We start from the raw sequence: 15,092 nt of genomic DNA, 5'->3' as shown, positions 1-15,092 counted from the left end.
TCAATAACGTGAAAGTCAAGAGGTGTCATATTGATGACGAGTAAAACATTAAATTCTTCTTCTTTCTGTTCTTGAATTGATTGCGGCTATAATTTAATTCATCTATATTTTTCTGTTATTGATGACTAATTGTTTGATCGTGTTAATAATTATTTTTCGTATTATTTTTAGGCCTTTTCAGGAATATCTTGCTCTATACCTATGTATGTGGGTCATTATAAATATTCAGCTAAAAATAATTATAGAACGTTTTTTTTTCAATTTTAATTTTAGTTTATACTTTCGATTTTATCCTTTTCAATATTATTTATCATTATTTATCATTATTTTTATTATTATTATTATTATTATTATTTTGTTTGTTGTTGCTTCGCTTTGATTATTAAAAAATAGGACAGACTTGTGAAAAATTGTGATTCTTATTGTCGAATCACTACTTATACACCTATCATAATGTATATACGCCATTTAAATTAACAAGCGATAGTTATTTTTCCTCATATACAAGATCTATAATTAATAGATATAATATACGAATACACATAATTACAGCGAACGGCTAACGGCGGAAACAGAATCGCGGATTTGATTATAATACAATTAATTTATGGTTATATGTGGATCGTATATCGGTTGCGCCATGCACCATTGAAGCAGAAGCGAAATGATTCTTTTTTTATATTTTCATATAGAGTGGTTGAATTGTAATTGAAAATTCATACGAATTCATTACAATTACAGTTCCATATTTATGTACCGTGTCCGAATTACGCGTGAAGAAAAATTCCCATCGTGTATAATATTACTAAAATTGAAAATTTCAGGCTTATAAACGCAGAGAGATAGCCAATATTCGACATATGTTCCCAACTATTCCAGAACAAAAATGAAAAAGCAATGATTACATGATATATTTACTATAATTTCATAACCTACGCTAATTTTAACTTATGTAAGATTTTTTACAACAAAAACAGCACATCAAAGTATGTATATATGTGGATAATGACAATTATTATGATCTGAATACAATTTTATATCAAAGTCTAACAGTTAATTGATGCGCGGTCATCGTTTAACCTATGTGGTAATATACCTAAATTACTTTTATTATCTATTTTTATCTCTAATTTAGAACGTCAGAAATATGTGCATTCTACAGTAAATAGTACAGTACGGTATAAGTATGTATAGCTTTGTATAGTATATATGTATAACGTTGAACTTTTCGCTGGAAGTATTATTTATATCAAAGTACACTAATTTAAATTTTCTCGATAAATTGACAGTCGATTAAATACGCTTTAGGTATATAGTATGAAGCCACTCTGAAAGGTCAATTTAATTAGGTACAGTCGTACAGTAGATTACAATAGCTTTCTTTCTTTCCAACATCAATTCTGTTCTCAATTGCTATTGATGCTTCTCCTCTTTTTCATACTTTGTCTCCTGAAATTTTAATTTTGCAATCATTATCTACTCATGATAAGGCTACACTGCAGTCGCTACGTAGAATTTACAAGTTACTTTTTCCTCTTCCACACCTCCTATATTTGGAGTAGATTTTTACAAGCACAGACGAATTTTACACAGCTTCGTTATATTTTTTCCTCAATTGTTACTTATTTATTTACTTATTTTTTTTAATGGATATATTTAATTTCTATACCTTTCGTATATTACGTACGGACCAATATTGTAGCACATAGACCATGTAATGATGACCATAATTATCTGTTGTATAACATTCGAGGTCTGTCTGTATCAATCATTGTTCCAATGGTAACAAAAATGTATGTTAAAAAGGTAACTGACAAACGCCATCATTCAAATATTCGCAACAAGATATCATCGACGAATAGATTCAATGAAAAATTATTTAATCTATAAACAGAGAAATAAGAACAAATTTTAACTTCCGGAAGATCGAAGTCAACTCCCTGCGCGACCTACGTATATTTACAAGTTTTCTTTTTCGAAACTGTATTTTTAGAAAAAAAAAAAAAAAATTGTCAGTCCGGCCGCGATGCGATACAGATATAGCATTGCATGAATCAGGTGTGTGTATAGGTGCAATATTATATCCCGGTACTCTGGTAAGTTATTGGCCTCGAAATGATCTCCACTCGATCTGTCTCCACTGCATGCGGATAGCTGGTGGCGCAGTACGCGTTGGGAGAAGAGAGTGCGACTCGGGTCAACAATTTTGAATAGAAGGAGCTACTGCACGGTAAATCCAAAGCAGAACTCAAGTAATTAATTGACGAGTCTCGAGACACGACGACGAAATGGAACTCTGGCTTCATTAGAGATTCATTAAGGAGCGAACGAGCGAGCTTCTCCCCGCTATAAAAGCGATCCGCGAACGAAAGCTCGCCTCGTCATGCGAACCGTATTGATACATTATAAACAATTTTCAGCGAATAATACGCCTGAGATAAGTAAAAAAGGAAAAAATTGCTGACTGAATAAAATTGGAGAGTCATGTTAGAATATATTTTTTTTCTCTTTCCGTCTTCCCTGTCTTTTGCCTTTCCAATAAATTTTTCTTCCCTACAGAATGTTTCGCTAATACTGATATTACTCGATTACTATAATATACGCCACCTTTAAATATACATTGACACGAATTATTTACCTTCGTTATTATTAATAGTATTTATTTACTTTCTCGCTATTATTTAGATTGTCTATTCTATGACGTTTTTAGAATTTTCGCACGTGGCTCGTTTATTGGTCCACCTTGTTAGATGTTATTATTATCAATTTTGTATGATTTCGGTTCCAACCGCCTGACAAATAGTCATGCATATTACATTCATATAATTACAACGGTTATATAATTATTACGTACCTATAACCTTCATCTACCTACATATCTTGAGATTACGTTGTTACATGTCCACAGCTCATAACAATTCTATGGATACAATACCAAATGTTATACACGCGTTATTCTTTTTTTGGGGGTAAGAACTATTCGAAAAAAAAAGAAGAAAATCAGTAAAAATCTTTTCAATCATCTTAAAAATCATTCCATCATTTGCTTTCAACCGACATTTATATATCCACCCTAAGAAATTCAATTCCTAACATGATTTTTATTTTTGGTTTATGGTCTTTTTTTTTACAGCAAAAGTACGAAACTTGCGCTTATTACCCATAGCGTTTTTTTTCATGCGTACCTATCTATTATACATATACCTAAAGTGCCTTTCATATACATTAATTATAATAACTATATATGTATAACATACGCTAATTCTTTTGGTACACAAAATCTTACACACGATTCGCTTCACGCGATTACTTGTTATTTATTTATTTATTTTTTTTTAATAATTTTTAATTGATTTTCTTTGGTTGATTCGCATATTTATTTTGCTTGTGTTCTTTCTCCTTTCATTGTTTTTTTTTTTGTTCTTCTTCTTTCTGACTGTTACGCGATTGATAGTCGCAGAAACAATTTTTATATGTGCACTGCCAACTTCCGAGCTATCTCATCAAACGATTACTTTTATTTATTCACGCCCCTCAATTGCCATTTGAAATTTTTTAATAGTATATCTTTTTTTAATACATTTGCATTTTGTTTTAACGTTAAAAGTGTTTCCTATGATCCACGTTCGTTAGTTGTTTGAATTTTTCTTTCTTCTCTTTTCATCTTTTTGCATTGTTTTTTTTTTTTTCAAAAAGTTACGTTATATAAATATTTATGTGTTAAAGCGAGCGAAAAATTAAAAATTTCATTCAAAATAGTAGTAATCGCGGCAGCAGTTGTGTTTGAATATTTACGATTGAAATGTTGCGTAGCACTTTTTTCCCGAAAATGTGAAATTCGAGAGAGAAATGATAGATACATTGATTTCTCAAATTGTATATCAATGCAATTATAATATGCGATGATGTGAACCCACATAATTATTCAAGCATTGTAATTTGCCGAAGAAGACTTATAGATGCGCAATCCCTCATTTGCATTTCATAGCAATGTTGTAAAAAATGAAATCATACGAACAAAATGAAGAGCTAATTTTTTGATTATTAAAAAGCGGAATTATATCTGCGAATAACTTTCATTAATATTTTATAAATTCGCTTCTTGTTTTTAAAGCTATAATTGTCGTTGTATAAGTTGTTATATGGGTATCTATAATATAGAATACCATTTTACTTACTGTCATTCGTTATATTACTCTCCGAATCCTAAATAATATCTACATCCTCGCCGTTGAAAAAGTTATGTGAAATTCGAACTTTGCATCGCATTGCAGTGATGATGAAAATAATAATGATCGGTTATTTTTTATTTTTTTTACCTGTATCATCAGACCTGCGTAATCCATAATCCCGTCAATGGGTCCTCAATTTTTAATTTGTAGGATCCGCGGAGACGTGGACGATTAAAATTACATTATACGAATTATATGCGGTTGGATTTTGGACCTGGAAATATTTAAGTTCATACATGATTACGAGACTTGTCATTTTGCGAGCAAAGTTTTCTTGCCTCAACCCTCGGGGGCTAAAATATACTTAAAATATAATTCATATAAAGGGCGAAAGTCAGAGAAAGGTCAAAGTTTTCACTCGGCGGACAGAATGCATAATATATAAGCGACTAAAACCTGCAGGTGAATATTAGATGAATTTTATAAGTGTGCAAAAGATAATTGTATGCGTGTGTAGTATAAGGTTCATTATATACTATATATACGTACTTTTGTGGAAAAGTGAAAATGATCACAAATGTATCGATGATACATCGTTGAATTTATGATCAGTAAATTCTGAGGAAAGTATCATTGTCGTTAACGTCAAGCAATGGCTGTTGGTTCATTGCAGCCTGCTGATTAAGGTGATTCAAATTTTGGAGAATGGCGTGCAAGGGGCGGGGTGCTCGTTGTTATCGTCTGGAGGCCCGGAAGTCGGCACTTGGCTATGCTAGGGTCACAACTCCTTCTGGTTCAGGTGACCAACAATTGTCCGATAGCCAACATCCGATGACCACGGTTACGAAACCGATCAACAGAGCCAAGACAATGTAGACTTCGGCGTTTCCTAATGAGGCTGTTTGAAACAAATTCACAAATTTCTTCCTTTTCTCTCATTGCGAAAATTAACTGCTGCTCATTTATAAGCACATTATAATTTTGATGACAAAATTTCAAATATTCATGTACCCACTCGGCGCAGTCAATTATTTATCGATTCTATTAATTATTATACCGTATAGAATTAAGTGGAGTGGTGTGTATGCATAATTCAATTAATAGTGTATCGGTTATATTGGTGAGGATTTATCGATTTGCACCTGCACACAGTTGGCATTAGCAACGCAGAGTATGCTTTGATTATATTAATATAAATTTCGAGATAATACGTCATACCGACTTCGTAATCTTCCGAATAAATGTGCCGTGAAAGGGGTAAACGGTATATCTTACAGGAAATTAAGATAATGGAATGAAAAAAGAAAAATGAGTTGATACGTTCGTGTGTAGGGTAACAACTGGAAGTCTATTTGCGAAAAGCATCGTGACGAGTGTTAGGCTTATGAATTTTGATGAGAAGTTCTATTGACTGGTGTTCAAGAAGCACATAGCATTACTATAGTACAATATTGTCTATCGTATTTGAGGTACAACATACTTCGATTTAACAATGGTATGCAGCCGTAACGCGGGAGTCTCAAGAATTTAAAATTACTACTAGATATAATGACACGAAGCTGCATCAGGTGCAGTGCATGAGGGAGAAAAGGAGTGTAGAGGAGTTCTAATTTCATATAATATCGAGGACGGAGCGCAGGTGGTGAATCGATTTTCGATAACTGTCATCCCTTAGAAACCCAGAAGTTGAATGGACGTTGAACGAAGGAAGAATATGGCCGGAAAATTGATTACACGGGAATATTAGTACAATAGTAACGGAATATGCAGAGAGCTGAATAAATACAAAATGATAAGGCGATTCTCTGGATATTTTAGCCGTAATATCGACTCGGGGAAGAATTCGTAAACACGAATAACTTATATATGGCTACGCAGAGGGAAAATTGGAATAATAAATAGAATTCTTGATTTACCTAGGGGACCTTTGGGCTCTCCGGAAGCCCAGAGACCTTTGAAGAGCGTTGGGTCGCCGCGGCGCCAGTCCCGCCAGCCTCTGCCCCGGCGGATGGGCCCCGGAGCACCAGCAACTCCTCCTCCGGTGCCGGGTCCCCCTGGAGTTCCGGGACCCCCGGGGCCAGGAGTGCTCGGTGAACCGGCCTGCGGCTGCCCGTGAGCACCCGCAGCTCCGCCGCCCTGGGGTAATGGCAGTCCCACCACTAGACATCGTTTCCAAAATCGTCCCCGAAAAAGCAGCAACATGGGATCAACGGAAAATGGGTGAAAGAGTAAAATCAAAGGAAACATATGATTAAGAATAATATCGACGTTGTATTTGTCGGATATGCGAATGAATCGTTTCCTCTTCGCAGCTTGAGATTTTATTACACCCCGAAACATCGATCACCATAGTTCTTGTATTAGCTGAAATGTTCAAAGTCCAAAGATATCATTCCAGAGAATATAGTTACAGAGTCGCGATAGTTTGATAATAAATCTACGATTGCAGAATCCACAAATCTCAAGTTACGAGCTGCGAAGGTCCTTATAGAGTAAAGGATAAAGTTAGGAAAGGATAAGGTTTCACGCACACCATATGCAGTGTTTGATAAGATCTGATTGCAGCGATTCTTCGGGATTACGCAATAAAGTATATACTTGATAAAATATTCCAATTTACTGACAAACGAGTCTGACTGGATACTTTTTTCACGCCTTGTGCTAACGCTATGAATTTCAACCTTATCTGGTAACACAGTATAGTAATAAAACTCCTATTTGTTCACCTCAGCTGCATCAAACGCGCCCAGATCCTTTTACATTTATTCATCTATATCAATAGTTGAATTTTAGTCCTTCTAGGTAGAAAAGCATTAAATTTTCTCTCGAAATTAGATGAAATTCTGAACGAGAACCTGAGAAGAAATACCTAAGATTCGCTATTATACAACCGCTATCTATTTTGTTGCACAAAGCCAATTTCACCGTTGATTGATAAAATCTCCGAGCAGGATTCAAAATATCTGGATTCGTCCCCTTGATTCACCATCCCGTATGGTACAGAAATAAATAATTCCAGCATTATTTTTGTCAAGGAATTTTTCGGGATATTCATTCCCCTAAGCCTTCCCCAAGAATTGTGATAACAATTATCATCATAACGTCAACAGGAGGATGAGAGAAAAAAAAACCTGCATAACGAAGCATAATTATATGCTATGCCGATTACATTTGCAGTATCAAGGATAGCGGCGGAGATCGTAAAGACCAATTCATTGATAAGTTATAAATGGTCAATGATCAGTGGAATAGAAAAAAAAAAAATCTTGTTTTTCATTATACCGCATATGGAGAGCAGTAGAACTCCGGCGAGGAAGCACCACCCCATAACGTGACATCAACAGGTAGGTCCACCCTGAACCACGTCGCAGGATAAGAGCATGTTCTTCTGTTTGCTCATCGCAAGCACCCTCTCGTTGTTCTATTTAAGATTACTAGTCTTTAGCCGACTACCTGAAATAATAAAAACAAAATTGCATTGGTACTCAACATCTTGAAATAAGACCGCATTGCATCAACAGGTAGATCCACCCTGAACCACCTCGCAGGATAAGAGCATATTCTTCTGTTTGCTCACCACAAGCACGCTCTCGTTGTTCTATTAAGGATTACTAGTCTTTAGTCGACTACCTGAAATAATAAAAACAAAATTGCATTGGTCCTCAACATCTTGAAATAAGACCGCATTGCATCAATGCATCCATTCATTTTACGGATCAGTGATTCCCCCACTCAAAATTTCCCTCTCCATTTTATCCTGTTGCTCGTAGTGTCACGTGGTATGCAAGGCCTAACCTCAAGTTTTGATTAGCTTGGAAGTCGTCTTGAATCAATCAGATTGTCTGCTTGATTGTAGAGTGGGTAGGTCTTTCGCGCCAAATCTTTGGTGAAAGGTTTACTACGTAATTAGAAAAAAGGCTTGCCGGGCGTCTGGAGCGTAGCATAAAAAAGTTCTTTGTGAGCAGCAGTGATAAAGGATAGGATCTTCATTATTTTATTTTCCTCTTAACGCAATGTGAAAGTGACAGAACTGTGTATTGTCACACGTCCCTAAAATACCAACAATGTTTAGATCATCGTAACATCCGAAGATCTTTTGTTACGATGAGCGAGAACACGGTGAGGGATTTACATAAGATTTGGGATGCAGTGAATTCCATTCGGAAAACACTTCAGTGTACCAGGTGGTGAGTATTCTAAAAGTTGAGTGATCATTGCTAATCGGTCAAATTTGCTGAAGTAATATTATATTCTTCATGTGCCTTTATTTCAGTGAGAGGCTACTCCAGAAACCTGTGACGGGTAAGTGCGGTCATCCGTATTGTAGACTCTGTATCCGTACCTTGGGAAAAACCACGCAGGATTACTGCAATATTTGTAAAACCGTCATAAACACCAGGAACTTACGGCAGCTTGACAACATTCAGCCAACAGTTGAAAATCTACAAACACTAATCGAAGCTATTGAAAAAGACTCTGGCACTAGCTGTGAGTAATCTTATGATAAAGAGTGATATCATTCCAATCACATGCAAGAAAATAACAAGTAGAATTTCATCCTTTAAACCTGGTTGTACATATTTGATTTTCATCATTGCAGATCGAGATTTCCGTAACCAACGCCCAATAGAACAATACCAAAGACAATCCCAAAAGTCTGAAGCATATGATCCACAGCCAGGTTCCTCGGTGAGTGAAGTCTATAGTGGGTTATCCTCAAAGAAACCTATACAGGCTGAAAAGGAAATAGCGGCATCTAAAATATCTGATTCTGTCAAAAGCATTGGAATTCCAGCTAACAAATCAAATGAAAAAGGCAATAGATCGTTAAACACAAGACAGAGGAAGTCTGGAACCAACAGCCCCATCATTGTTTTACCAGAAAAACTCGATAACATCAAATCTCAAGAAAAGGTTCATGAATGGCTCAACTCGGAGGATTTTATGGGCGAGGATTCAGGTAACCTGGAATCCTGTCAAAATCTTCAACCTACAGTTGAAGTGGATTCGCCAACCTTGTATGATGGACTCAAATCGTTTTCACAAACATCTCATCGTTCAGACAGATTGATCGAACATGAGCCAAAAAATCCTACGCTTACCCGATCGGAGAGATCCTTGAAGAATTCAGAAATTATGACAAAACATCAAGAAAATCTCAGGACTGAAAATAGTCATCGCAAGTTCAAAAGCTTCACGTCTGAAGCGATTCAACAAAGAAGCCGTACATATACTAAAGAGAATTTGAATCAGGTTTCTAAAGCTGTTAGGCCTTCAGAAACAATATTTAATATTTTGATGAACCAGTCGGTAGAACAAAAATCAGGAAGCAAGAAACTGAAAGGCCCCTCCATATCAAACGAAGATTCGTGGTCTGAATTAGAAAGCTTTAAAAAAGAAGCACGCTCTAAGGTGAGAAAACGGAAACGCCTGAACGTCAGTATTGAAAGGCCACATTCTTCCAGACATCATGTTAATATCTCAGATCCTGAAGAATTTGAGGAAGGAGATCAAAGTAAAATTGAAGATTTTGAGACCGCCGAAGATCAAAACAGTCGGGATATGGAAGCCAATCAGATGGCTCATTGTCAGAAACAAAAGCCTAATCTTGTGTCTTACAGGATACTAGAAGCAAACGAGATGATTGATGTTACAAAACTGAACAAGCGCCAAGTAAAAGACATAATTGGGGTCTCAAACAAAGATAGATCAAATGATTCAAGCTTGAGTCTTGAAGAGTCTCCGGTTAAATCACTGAAGAATAAATTGTCACTCAAGAAATCTGGTGCATCTAGCCAAGATATTAACAGAGACCCAATTTCGCTCATAAAACCTGACGAAAAGACAAATTTTGATTTTGACAAAAGTACAGTACAAGCCAAGCAAAGTATTGAAACTGCAGAAGACAACACACGGCCTCACTCTAGTCTGTCGCATAAAGGTTCGGAGAATTCCAAAGCTGAAAAATTGCGACATTCTACTCAGATAAAAACAGCAACTCTCACCCGTAGCCCCTCCAAAGTGATGTTGGATGAAGACTCCACTCATTGTCAGCTGGAAAATCAGGATGCCACTAGGATTGCGACACAAAAACCTTCTATCATAAAAAAATGCAGTGATAGATTATCGTTAAGTGGATCTTCAAACCGTGGTTCAATAAATGTGGGAGCTGGTACTAACGTTCGTTACCAAATTTTGGGAAAACTTCACAAGCCTAGAAAACTTGTCAAATTCTGGCATCTCGGCCCGATAAAATCAAATTCATCTGAGTATGAGTTACAAAATCAAGCTGCAGTTTTGACTTGTGATGCCCAGACTCAGACAAGTTCCGGATATACCAGCTCTCCTTCAATGGTGAGGATTGGATCACAGAAAATAATTGTCAGCCGCGAATCATCGGAAAATTCGCTCATCTCTGCAACTCCCACTACTCTGACTACTTCAAATCTTTTGAAGAAAAGGATTACCGCAAATGCCAACACCAGTAGTAGAATTGAAGAGCTACAAGAGCCATTAGAAGAATTGAATACTTTGAATAAAGATAATATGTTATCTCCAGAGAAAGATTCACAACTGAAATACTTGGCCACTGAGTCTCATATGGTGGGAATAAATCGCTCAAATTCAGACGGTCAACACCAAACTAACCAATCATTTTCTGCAGTCACAAGAGAAAGCAGCTTCGCAAACTCAATCTTTACAACAAAACAAGACCCAGATTATATGACAATGATGAAAAAATGTGCAGAGAAATTGCTAGTTACAGATTCTGAAATTGAAGGGGATCCTGATATAACAAGCGAAAGGTTTTATCCAGTAAACCAGCAAACTGATGCTGCAACTGATGTTAGGTCTAATAGAATGTCTGCTACAACAAGTTCTGCTGCTCCAAAGACTGTATCAGAATATTCATCCATGAAAGACGATATCAGTGTCAATAAATCACCTTCCTTGCAAAGTATGGGTAATTATTCAGAGAAAAGCCTATCCAATGCTTCGCCAAGGAGAAAGAAATTTTCGAAACGTTCAAGTACTAGTGCAACCAAACGAAGAAGTGCAGAAGAATTGAAATCACAGACGAAAATAAGTAACCAAACCAATGATGAGCGTGTGTCTGAAGCTGAAACTATACTGCTAAAGCCCTTCAACAAAACATATGGCAACCAGTATGAAGTTAGAGAATCAGTTGGCACACCTCCTAGGCACAAGGTTGTCAGAAAATTGAAGTATAGTCAGGAGTCCGGTTCAAGTTCAGATAGTAGTAATGGAAAAATCCATTCCTTGAATCACCAAAGAAAATCTATTGAAGAACATAAATCCGCTTGCCTACCTGCACCAAATTCTTTTAAAAAAATACATAAAAATTGTGGTACGGATACGGAGGATGATGACTTGGTAGTATCATTAAGCCCAAGTATGTCATCTAGTCATTCCCAAAATGTAATGAAATCTGTACCCTCCCAGCAAACAAACAAAAGTTCAAAATTCAGTGAAGATATAAGCTTAGTTTTGACTTCACTTTCGGAAAAACCTGAATCTGGAAGAAAGAGATCTCTGTCACCAGCCTGTTTGGACACTGCCGAGCTACAGGCACGGGCGAGTAACTGGTGTGCGGAATTGGAGCGTTCTCCACAAGAAATGGTTATGGGCAAAAGGCCTCGTCATCTGTCCAAAAACCCTTCTCCTGAAAGTACGCTAAAGAAAAAACCGAAATTCGATAATGAAGACTCACCTACCTCAAGTAGCAATGACAGTCTCCCAATATTAAATCAAACTGTTTTTTATGGAAACCAAGAGATAAACCCTGAACCAATGATGGTGGATGACACAGTAAAAAAGGTCAAAGAGATTTCTCATCAACAATTCTCAAGTAGTACTGGCGAGAATGAATCCTCTTCTTCAGTAATACCTTTTCACAGTGCCGTCAACGTGGAAACGGATCTCATTATGACAGTTTCTCATGCGCGAACTGATTTTGATAGTGCTATTGACGAAAATCTAATGGAACTTGCATCTCACTTTGATAGCATTGATAAAACCATTCAAGCGCCGCAAAAGAGTCCTAATGCGTTATCAAATGAAAGGAAGTATGTTGCAGCAAATAGCTCAAGGCATGTTACGCCGACTAAAGAGAAAATATCTTCAATTCAATCAGTAAATATTGCGGATGGAATGGCAGCCACAAATGAAAACTTGGATCTCAGCATAGCTGACACTCCAGAGGCTCAAGATATCCTGATGACGCAACGACTTTCTCATAATTCTGACAAAGAAAATGATTCTAAAAGACAAGATATGAAAAAGAGGGTAACGAATGATATTATTCCAGAAAATTTCGAACAACAAATAAAGACAGAAACATCTGAGTCTTCTTTTGAACGTGATAATTTTAACATAACTCAGGAGGAAGCGATACTGCTCGAATTTGAGAGAAATATACTTGGGCAAAAAAGTAGCGATGCATTAAATAAAAATATTCAAAATACATTACGAAACAAAGCATCAACAAATGCCCCAGAAAGGAACCATAAAAAGGATCTACGAAACATTTTGTCCGAACAGGAGGTGGCAAAGGAACATCAATTGAACCTTGTTGATTCACTGACGGTCGGAGAAGAGATCATCGAGAGTACTCCGGAAAAAAGTTATCTGCCATCAAAAAAAGATTTTCACAGTCAGATCCACAATTCACAGAGATCAGATGTATCACGAAAAAGCTTTAGATCTGTAGATATAACTCCGATTTCTAATAGACTCCATAAATCCGGGGCATCTTTATCTACGACCCCGTTGGTCATGCGTAACGAAAAATCTTCGGCGGCTACAAACTCGAAAGTTCATCCTCTTTATCACAGTACCCCAAAACCTACAACTTTAGTTGTTTCAAAAACAAAACTCGGTACGAAGAATAATGAACGCAAATTGTGCTTCGTATGTAGTTGCTTGACTCTCTCCCAAGTACAAACCGTTAAAGAACTTGCACGCACTCACAATGCAGATTACACGGCGGTCTACAAGCCAGAAGTAACTCATCTTATCGTTGAAGAGAACGAAACGAATTCTGCGAGTAGAACGCTCAAATATCTACTAAGTGTGGCTCATAAGAAATGGATACTCAGCTATCGTTGGGTGGCGGATTCTATGAATCAGAAAAGACTAAAACAAGAGGAAGACTATGAAGTACTCGACAACGATTCCCTGGAACCAGGTCCACGAAGATCTCGATTAAGAACAAGAGGCTTATTCGAAGAGTATGCTTTTGTGTGTATGGAACCATTCTCGGATATCTCGCTCCATCAGGTCAAGGTAAGACGATTGAACATCTGTATTCGTCGTCTAATATTACGCCTATCATTCAATCTTATTTTCCCATGCAGTAGTTTTACTCACCAGACAAATTTATCTGCCGATTTCCTTTATTATGATAATCCGCCTCATTTAGCTGGCCTTTCGACCTACAACAAAAAACAAAATAATTTTTTAGGATATTGTGACCAGCACCGGCGGCACAGTAGTCGGCTCTTTGGAAGCTCTTTCCCGTGTGACAAAAAAATATAAAATTATTCTGTACAACAGTGAACGATATGACTTGGCTGTATTGCGTAAGTAGATTTATGCAGCATGAATTATTCTGGAGTTCTGAGACCGAGCCAATTAAATTGTTCGATTTTAAACAGAGAGTTGGCTAGCCAAAGGACGAGCCTTACCAGTGCTACTTGAGTGGGTCCTGGCTTGCGTCGGACAATACGGATTGACCTCTCTCTACTCGTATCTACACACTCTAGATCCTCAGTTAGCATTAGACTTGGGATTTCCTGACGAGCTTGTAGCCGAAGATGACGATAGCTGCAGCTTGAATGATGATGCTTCGACTTCACATGCCGCGTGATATTGTGAGCCCAAGAACTATGTTGATCCGTATTTAAGTATAAGTGATACAACTTGTTTAAAACTTTAATATTGTTGCTAAAGTAAATAATCCTTTTTTACAAGTATTTTTAATATATCCCGTTATTCTCGCAGAGGATTGTTGTTATTCCCCAGGAAAAAATGATAAATCTAAGTCGATAGCAACAGCTGTGATTATATTATAATTATCACTTTACGGTTGTTAAAAAATATCAGGTAAAAATTATCATTGTAGAGTTTATTTTTTTGTACACGGAAAAATGAATTATATATATAGTTTAGGTATAATTGTTTAGTGCCTAGCTTGCTTAATTTCATATTTTGTTCGAAATCATTTTTTTGATTTATTAATAATTATCTACATCAATGTATCCTAGCCGCGAGAATCAAGATACGGAGGATGATTCAAAAAAAATAAGTTAATCGTGTACATTTCTTACGATGATAATTAAATAACTCAAAACAATAAATTTGCAAAGTTATTTGTTTCCTAAGCACCTGCATAATATGAATAAAATCATCAGCTCTCAGTTTTCTTTAATTCAGCGTTAACTTTGAGAACGAAAATAAAGCAAGGTATATAGCAAAAGTTTCAATTAATAGTCCAAGGGAGGTACTCAAATATGGTATACCTAGCTATAGGCATACCTCTGAAGACAAAGGGTTTCAGAATTTCCGTCTGCGTTCATTCGCACAAAGTTTCTCTCGTTGGAATATCCGCGAGTGGGTGTATAATCACATGATATACCTACGTACCTTAAATACGGAGCCGCAACTCAACGAAAAAGGGACCACGCCCGCCGCTGTGACATAAAGATAAATAAAACGTATGTACAAAAACTGACCCTTCCGTTAAAATACTTTACGTAAATTCCGCTCTTGTTTTCATTCAAAAACTTCGAAGACAATTAGGAAGGTTCTTCCGCTACAGTAATTTCAGGATCTCTTTTATTCTTCACGTTATTTTAATTTATCATCGCATTTTTTTTTTTAAATCCCAATCACCTGCGC

The 15,092-nt window shown here is 36.5% G+C and overlaps 2 protein-coding genes across 3 annotated transcripts in view; one reads left to right on the top strand and one right to left on the bottom strand.

The window, feature by feature from the left end:
- Positions 1 to 3,652: 3,652 nt before the first annotated feature.
- LOC110117497 (translation initiation factor IF-2-like) overlaps positions 3,653 to 15,092 on the bottom strand; it is a 31,787-nt gene continuing 20,347 nt past the window's right edge. The window contains exons 2-5 of one of the 2 annotated variants that reach the window (XM_020856879.2): positions 13,563 to 13,627; positions 7,455 to 7,625; positions 6,089 to 6,331; positions 3,653 to 5,070 (exon numbers count right to left, since the gene is read on the bottom strand). In XM_020856879.2, the coding sequence (XP_020712538.1) occupies positions 4,940 to 5,070; positions 6,089 to 6,331; positions 7,455 to 7,500 (420 nt within the window). In that variant the 5' untranslated portion in view covers positions 7,501 to 7,625; positions 13,563 to 13,627 and the 3' untranslated portion in view covers positions 3,653 to 4,939. The other variant, XM_048652960.1, reaches the window with a different exon arrangement.
- Positions 7,976 to 14,246, top strand: LOC105693928 (breast cancer type 1 susceptibility protein homolog). Its single transcript, XM_012414192.3, has 5 exons — positions 7,976 to 8,359; positions 8,446 to 8,660; positions 8,773 to 13,478; positions 13,657 to 13,774; positions 13,850 to 14,246. Exons 1-5 carry the CDS (start codon positions 8,277 to 8,279, stop codon positions 14,059 to 14,061), a joined length of 5,334 nt encoding a protein of 1,777 aa, XP_012269615.2. The 5' UTR covers positions 7,976 to 8,276; the 3' UTR covers positions 14,062 to 14,246.

This window comes from Athalia rosae, chromosome 3 (genome assembly GCF_917208135.1).
Source record: "Athalia rosae chromosome 3, iyAthRosa1.1, whole genome shotgun sequence".
NCBI classification, from domain to species: Eukaryota; Metazoa; Arthropoda; class Insecta; order Hymenoptera; family Athaliidae; genus Athalia; species Athalia rosae.
The sequence above is the reverse complement of the archived record's forward strand: the minus strand, read 5'-3'. Positions and strand labels throughout refer to the sequence as shown.

Bases quoted from the DNA above. Each gene is read 5' to 3' on its own strand.
- LOC105693928 (XM_012414192.3), top strand. From the start codon at position 8,277: ATGAGCGAGAACACGGTGAGGGATTTACATAAGATTTGGGATGCAGTG. The intron at 8,360-8,445 runs GTGAGTATTCTA...CCTTTATTTCAG, and splicing joins ACACTTCAGTGTACCAGGTG to TGAGAGGCTACTCCAGAAAC. The intron at 13,479-13,656 runs GTAAGACGATTG...ATAATTTTTTAG, and splicing joins TCTCGCTCCATCAGGTCAAG to GATATTGTGACCAGCACCGG.